This window comes from Nicotiana tomentosiformis, chromosome 6 (assembly GCF_000390325.3).
Source record: "Nicotiana tomentosiformis chromosome 6, ASM39032v3, whole genome shotgun sequence".
NCBI lineage: Eukaryota > Viridiplantae > Streptophyta > Magnoliopsida > Solanales > Solanaceae > Nicotiana > Nicotiana tomentosiformis.
This window is the reverse complement of record NC_090817.1, coordinates 76,574,692-76,582,655: the sequence shown is the minus strand read 5'-3', so window position 1 is coordinate 76,582,655 and position 7,964 is coordinate 76,574,692. Positions and strand designations below refer to the sequence as shown.

The window sequence follows — 7,964 nt, the reverse complement described above, 5'->3', positions numbered from 1 at the left end:
TTAGGTGCCATCATGACCTATAGTGGATTTTGGGTCGTGACACTAAGCAGGTTTATATCAATATCCTCCGAGAAATGCCATAATTTCTTCTCATATTTAAAAATGAAGAATTATTTTATGTGGACTCCAGAATGTCAGCAAACATTGAAAGACTTGAAAAAGTACATGTCTAGTCCACCACTATTGTCAAAGCCGATAGAAGGTGAGCAGTTGTTAATTTATTTAGCGGTTTCAGAAGTAACGGTAAGTGTTGTTCTGATCCGAGAGGAGGAAGGTACGTAATTTTCTATTTATTATGATAGTAAAATTTTATCGGGAGCGGAGACACGTTATCCGCACCTTGAAAAGTTGGCCTTATCTCTCGTAGTTGCCTCTCGAAAGCTTAGGCCTTATTTTCAATGTCAACCCACAGCAATTGTGACAACTTTTCCCTTGAGGAATTTCCTTCATAAGCCTGAATTATCGGGTAGATTAGCTAAATGGACAGTCGAAGTTAGTCAATTCGACATTAAATATAAACCTAGGACTGTGATTAAGTCACAAGTTTTAGCCGACTTCGTGGCTGATTTAGTACGGGAATGATGCATTTAGCTGCTAAAGAAGCAGTTTTGGTATCGAGAACAGTCTTCGATGTTTGGACGTTGTTTACAGATGGAGCTTCCAACGTAAAAGGGTTCGGTCTCGAGATAGTAGTAATCACTCCTTCGGGGGGAACCTTGATACAGGCCATTAGAAGTGCACCGCTAACTAATAATGAATCCGAGTACGAGGCTTTGGTTGCAGGACTTGAATTAGCTCGGGGACTAGACTCTGATATAATTGAAATAAAGTGCGACTCCCAACTGGTAGTAAACCAGGTTTATGGAATTTTCGAAACCAAGAAGGAACGCATGCAGCAATACTTAAATAAGGTTCAAGTATTGTTTTCCGGTTTAGAGAATGGTCGATCATCCACATTCCAAGAGAAGAAAACGTGGAGGAAGACGCTTTGGCCAGTTTAGGGTCATCCACGGAAATGAAAGGAACCAATTCTGGTGCGGTTGTTCAATTGTTGCATTCGGTGTTGGACGTGGATGGTTATTTTGAATTTAACTCAACCAACCTGATTTGGGATTGGAGAAATTAGTTTATAGAGTATTTTAAGGTATGGCAAATTTTCTGAAGATCCAAAAACATCTCGGGCACATCGGGGGACTTTCCAAGGACCATTGGCTTGATGTTTAGGGACATCGGAGACTGACTATGTGAAGAGATAAGTTCACGAAGGACTGTGCGGGAACCACTCCGGTGCAGACACATTGGTTCTCAAATTGATTAGGGTTGATTACTATTGGCTCCGGATGGAGCAAGACGCGAAGGCATTTGTACAAAAATATGATAAATGTCACCGTCATTCACAGTTAGTACATCAACCGGCTGAACTTTTTCATTCGGTGGTGTCACCATGGCCTCTCATGAAATAGGGGGTGGACATAGTTGGTCCCTTACCACAAGGTCCCGGGCAGGTAAAATTTTTTTTGGTTTTGACTGACTATTAGATTAAATGGGTTGAAGCAGGTGCTTATAAAAATAATGGAGAGCGAGAAATGATTGATTTCATATGGGATCACATCATCTGTCGGTTTGGAGCACCAAAAGAAATTGCTTGTAATAATGGGCTGCAATTTATAGGTTCCAAAGTCACAATGTTTTTGGAAGGATTAAAGATCAAACGAATTACATATTCTTTGTTCCATCAAAGTGCTAACTGACAAGTAGAGTCGACAAACAAGATAATAATTTAAAATCTCAAAAAGAAGTTAGAAGATGCTAAAGGAAATTGGCCAGATGAGCTACCGGTTGTGTTATTGGCATATCGAACAATGGCGAAATCGAGCACTAGTGAAACTCTATTTTTACTTGAATACGGTGCAGAAGCTTTGATCCCGGTGGAGATTGGAGAACCGACCATAAGGTATTCTCAGAAAAATGAGGAGACGAATAATGAAGCAATGTTGATTAAGTTGGATTTGCTCGAAGAACACCAAAATATGGCGTATGTAAGAATGGTGGCACAAAAATAAAGAATGAAAAGATATTACAATCGCAGAGCAAATCTTTGATATTTCAAAGTCAGAGACTTGGTTTTGAGAAACGTAACTCAAAACACTCGAGAAGTTAATGCCGGAAATCTGGGACCAATATGGGAAGGACCTTATCGGGTTTTAGCTATAACCGGTAAAGGTTCATATCAATTGGAGAATCAAGAAGGAATTAAATTCCCAAGCAATTGGAACGTTACTCACCTCAAAAGGTATTACTGCTAAAGATCCTTGTTAATTCTGAAAGTATGTGCTGCACTCTTTTTTCGTTCGACTAGTTTTTGTCCCAATTGGGTTTTTCTGACAAGGTTTTTAATGAGGCAGAAATGCAAAGCATACTACGAGAAAGTATCATCAACGATAACAAGATCTCCAGTGTTTGAATTCTCATAGTTAGCATCCAAACACTTGGGGGAACTATTACATAGCATAGCACTAAAAGTATCACGAAGACCGGGGACCGTTAGAATCGGGAGAGAAATAATTTTATCAGGATCGGGGACTGCATGATCAGCCCTGTAGAAATAAGTTGCACAAAGTTAGCCACATGTATTGGCAGCTTTATTTACTTAAGCAAATTAATGTTTATGTAAATGTACTTTTGAGAACGGAAAGAATAAATCAAAGTTCTTTTTGTTTTTATCTTATTTCTTGTCCAAATGATAAGTTAATTTAGTTTTTATTTGTAAGTTAATTAAACTTCAAATACTTGTACCAGAATGAATAGGAGACGTCCACTTCAAGAGCACCATAAATATAAAGACCCTCTCTTATGAAACTCTCATAGTCAAAGGGTAGATTCCGAACAGTATGAATGCTCAGAATTAAAGTTATCGGATGTAAAAAGAATTTTTGAGCTTTATCTGATAAATAAAAAGAATATTTTTTGTACAAGATTTAAGCAAAATATTTCTTTCATTACATGAAATGCGAAACTCTATAAAGAAGTTTTGGCATAATTACAAAGGAAAAGTAAAATACATCAATTATTTTTGTTGCCAGAGTCCGAATGGAGAGATGAATCTTCGGTTTCCTTTTCAGGGGAAGGTTGTTCCGCAATCGATTCTAGGCCTTCATTCTTATCTTCTTCTTCTTCAGCTTTCTCTTCGATTCCCGAATACGCGGAGCTAGTGTTCGAAGAATCTGAAGCATGGGATGAGGAGGGAGATTCTCAAGAGCGGTTGTCTCCAATCCACGAGCCTTGGCAATGCAATCATCAATGTTTGCAATGCCTTTTTGGCCTCCTCCAAAGTCTTACTCCTCATGTGATAAATTGCATAGGTTTTCTTGCGGAGAAAAGAATCTTCTTGATCTTTGAGTTTAGCTCAGACTTTCTCGATTTTGGATTGATGTTTATCATTTTTAGCTTTTTACAGTGTTGATCCTGGAATCAAGTTCAGTATTGGTTGTCGCATGAAGCTGGTTCTGCTTCATTACCCTTCTGAGCCTTTCTTCCATTTTGGCTCCCTTCTCATCGGCGGCAGTATCCTCTTCGGTTTTCGTACGCAAGCCTGCTTCCAGGTTATTGATTTGTTCCATGAAGGCGGACTCATGCTCGGTCGTGGCAGTGAATGCATCATGTAGTTCAGCCCATTTGGCATTTGCCTCCTAAAAATCTTCATGTAATTGAGTGGTTTCTTGACTGTGGGCTATTATATCTTACTCGGATTGCTCTAATCGAGCCTCGGGCTCGCCCATTTGAGAAAATTTTACTTCCAACACCGAGAGGCGCTCGGCAAGCTGGTTTCTTTCGGCAACGAGTTATTTTTGTTTCGTATTAAGCTCTTCTTTGTCCAAAATTAACTTTTGCAGGCCCTCGGAAGCAAGGAAGTTAGCCTAAAAAGGTTAAAGCTATGGTTATAAAGTCAAAGTCTGACAAATAAAAATGGAAGAGAAGAAGGTTAGATTGATACCTGAGCCGAATAATGCATGTTTTTATTTATCAGACGCTCAGCAGAAAGAGAATTTATATTTTTCCAATCTAAGGCCAGCAGCATCAGGTAGCTGGCGACCTCCACCGGCTTGGAAAATAGGTGGCACTCATTCGAAACTAAGAGAATGACACTCTGTTTTCCATTAGGGCTTGGATCGGGTGTCGAGTAAGTGTTCCCTAAATTTTCATGGTCAGATGACCGTGGGGAAGGAATGTCTTCTATCTGTTCAGACGGGGTCGGAGGAGAGGTAGCAGTTGGTGTAGAAGAAGATGTGGTTGCAGTTGGCTAAGAAGTTGATTGCGGAGGAATGTCAGGGGTAGAACTACTCTGACCGGAAGCAGCAATGGGGATTCGAAAATGAGATGCAGCGTTTTCAGTTAATCCCATTTCCGTGAAGAGTCCTTGAACTTCTTCCGGTTATGGTGTTTGAAGTTATCCCGATTGAGCATCCAGTTGAGTTGATGAAGATCTTTTTCTTCTTGAAGAGGGGCCTCTTTATCATCAGCTCCTTCATCATCAACGACCATTGTGGTCGGTCCGGTTGGAATCTCTTTTGTTGTAGCCTTTTCCCGAGTCACAACTGTGTAGGTACATTTTCTCTTTGGTTTCTTGTCCTTGGGCTGGGGACTCTAGGAAGAGGCGCCTTCACCGAAAGCAAGAGCGACTTCACGAGCCTTCTTTCGATTGAGGAAATCTTGTAATTGTTGTTGGGCTTTCTCTGGGTCATCGGAAACCTCAATGGTAGGGCAAACAGAAGATCCTTTCGGAAGGCCTATGTATTACGAAAAATGGTTAATAGATTCTAAGTCATGTTGAAAGCTTGAAATAAAAAAAGGGAGAACTTTTACTTACCATGGTGTTTGCCTTTCTACCCAAATCTGGGGCCATTTCTTTTCACCTTTGAGAATCCAGTGTGGAAATATCTAGAATTTTACCTATCTATTGGGCAAGATTTTTAACCGATGGTGGTTCCCAATGAGTAGCTGGAGTAAGAAAAATAAAAGTTAGCAAAGAAGGAAATTCTTTTTAATGTGATAAGGAAAAGATATCTGTAGACTTACGAGTAAAATTCCAAGATTCAAGAATGGCAGGTGCTATTGTCGGGAGAATGTCCCTCGTAGCAATAACGACGAATCGTTCCATCCATCCACGGTCGTTATCATCATCAACGCTGGTAAGGATGGCATAGTGGCCATGTTTGATGAGCTTTAGCACACCTCCACGAAAGATATTTGCAGAGTAGAGGTTGATCAAGTGTGCGAGAGTTAGGATTTTCCTGGTCACGGTGCATAGCTTTTGTAGGCAAGCCACCGAACGACATACTGATGGGCCTACTTGAGCCAAGCAAATTTGGTAACGTTGGCAGAATTCTAAAATTATAGGGTCAGTTTCTTTACTCAATTTCAAAGTAAAAGGGTATATATAAACATATATAAACCCCGATTTACTAAAGGTGAATATTTCCACCTCATTGGGGGCCAATTTCTGTCACTGTTGGGTTTGATAGTTTTCTTTTGGATTTGAAGGTCTAACTGGGTGTTAAGTTGAAGAGGTATGATGATATTAATGGTAGGAGGTTCAAATTCGATATCGACTTCTTTTGTTTTGTTCTTCTTAGGGCCACCACCGAAGAGAAGGCCAGAGTTTTCAAGGGCAGAAATAACATAAGGCATGATGGTAGAAAATATGAGTAGGAAAGTTTTACTGAGAAGAATGGGAATTTACAGTAGGGTTCTAAGGAGATTCGAAGAAGAAGAGTTTGTAAAACTAATGAGTAGCGGAGAAGCTTATAGACGGCAAAATTCATGGTCATGATTACCTTGAAAACTGGCGAAAATATTTGCCAAATCACGGGGTAACATGTGTTGGGGTCATTAAATGTGAAGAGACATGCGTCATTTTAAGTGTCAGAAACCACTCAGAAACTTACCCGCTAAGGTAAGAAGCTTTATCTACTTCCTGGTAACATTAAAGTATTGTCACAAAAAAGTAGGGGTATTGGGTAAAATTGATTAGCGACTGGTGGATGAATGACGAGATGACACGTGAAACTGGATACATGTAAGAGATGAGTCAGTGGAAGGACTATGTAACCGGTACTGGGTAAGTCCCGAGGATAAGCGAAACCGAAGACAAAGATTTGAACGGAATACATCTTTTGCAAAAGACAGCATTTAATGAGAAGTTGTTACAAGGAATCTATGTATTAATGACCAATTGTTATGCAGCTATCAATAGGGGTTTTATCAATAAGAGAATTTGTATCCATTGTAGCACATGAAATATTCTGTACACAAAAGCTAAAATCAGTTCTTATTCTATTGTTATCTTTACTTTATTGTTCTTGTTACTGCTATCGGAGAAGCTAAGCTCATAGCCAGGCTTGTATTTCCTTTAAGATATTTTTATAATCTTATTCATGTTCTTATTTATTTCATATTTCTGGATTAAATTAATTCACGTGTCTATAAACCACGTTACAAATTCAACTGTACTTATTTACAGGTAAACAGACAGTATGTTTCTTCTAGTTTTCAGTTCCTTCTTTTCATATGTATTTACCAATTTCAGTTGTTTTATAAATAATTAAAAAAAATCCTTAATTTGAAGCCACATAAGCTGAGCAAGGAAAGAAATTAAGTGCGACTTGATAAATTAGAAAAATATATAGTTAATTAATATGTGTTTTTATTCTTATTTGTGATTCTTAAAATTAAATAATCTAATATGGTGAAAACATTTGGTTCGAATAAGTTTGTCCTCAGGACACAATGACACAAACCCTCTCTTCATTTGATGATTGCCTAACGATCAAATTTCTTGAAAATGATCTTTCATCTTCAAAATCACTCAACTTTTCTTCGCCCTTCCTATCAACGTGGGTTTAATTCCCAATGTGGTCCCTTATTGGATGCCAGCAATTATTTTATTTTAAATTGCTATTTAATTTGAACTCTCCGTCTCAATTATGCGGAGGTATTTAATTGGGTACGGAGTTCAAGAATAAAAAAAAATTAAAATTTATTGTCTAAAATAAGCTGTATCTATTTCTGTGGCTATAAATTCTCTCGTTAAGGAGAAAATAAAAAATTTAAAATTAAATTATTATTATTATTAAATATATAAATGTATTTTTTGGAACGGACTAAAAAAAAAAAGGAGTATCACGTCAATTGGACGGAGGGAGTACCATTTACTTTATTGTTAGCACTCCTAATGTGTGGATCAAACTGTTAGCTTCTGGTGGGACTGTATCTATGATGGAGAAACTATGAAAGATCAGTTCAAGGCTAAAACATCACCCAAAAACATCAGTTCAAGGCAACCTGATCACTATGTTTATCTGGTCAATGATTGATCGTTGATATTTTTGCAAAATGTACCAATGCTTTTAGTAATAGTTTCTGACTTCTTTAACTAATAATAGGGCAATTTGTGGGAAGTTATGTTTTTGTATCAAGCCTTTAGTATAAGGATGAATATTGCAACTTTTGGTATAGTTGAGGATGTTTTTTGTTCACCGTGGTAGTACAAGTATGTCGCCTAAGTTTGGAATATGGTTGGATGTTTTTGGCCAAAAACTCGTTCTTGCAACTAAAGTAATTGATAAGAAAACTAAGGGAAATTTATGACATTATACTTGCAAACAACTTCCTCATTCTCTTAACTTAATACAGATTTTTCTGCAAGTGACGTATAAAGTTCACAAAGGGCAAAAAAATTTAGAAACAAGCAAACCCTTCAGTAATGAAAAGAGAAAAACTATATTTTAGTTTACTTCTTTGGGGAAAAAATGACCGAAGCAATGAGAAAGCAGCAGTTCCTCCATTCAAGGTAGGGGTGTCAAACGGGCCGGGTTGACCCGGTTTCGGACCGGACCAATTGGTTGGGGGCCAGGCAGGGCTGGGTTGGGACGGGGAACAGTTTGTGCCGGGTAGGATAGAGGTAC

The 7,964-nt window shown here is 38.3% G+C and overlaps 1 protein-coding gene across 1 annotated transcript; it reads left to right on the top strand.

Moving 5' to 3' along the window:
- Positions 1-578: 578 nt before the first annotated feature.
- LOC138894238 (uncharacterized) lies at positions 579-1,001 on the top strand. Its single transcript, XM_070178921.1, has one exon. It carries the CDS (start codon positions 579-581, stop codon positions 999-1,001), a length of 423 nt encoding a protein of 140 aa, XP_070035022.1.
- The last annotated feature ends 6,963 nt before the right edge of the window (positions 1,002-7,964 follow it).

Coding starts and splice junctions, on each gene's coding strand:
- LOC138894238 (XM_070178921.1), top strand. CDS start 579: ATGATGCATTTAGCTGCTAAAGAAGCAGTTTTGGTATCGAGAACAGTC.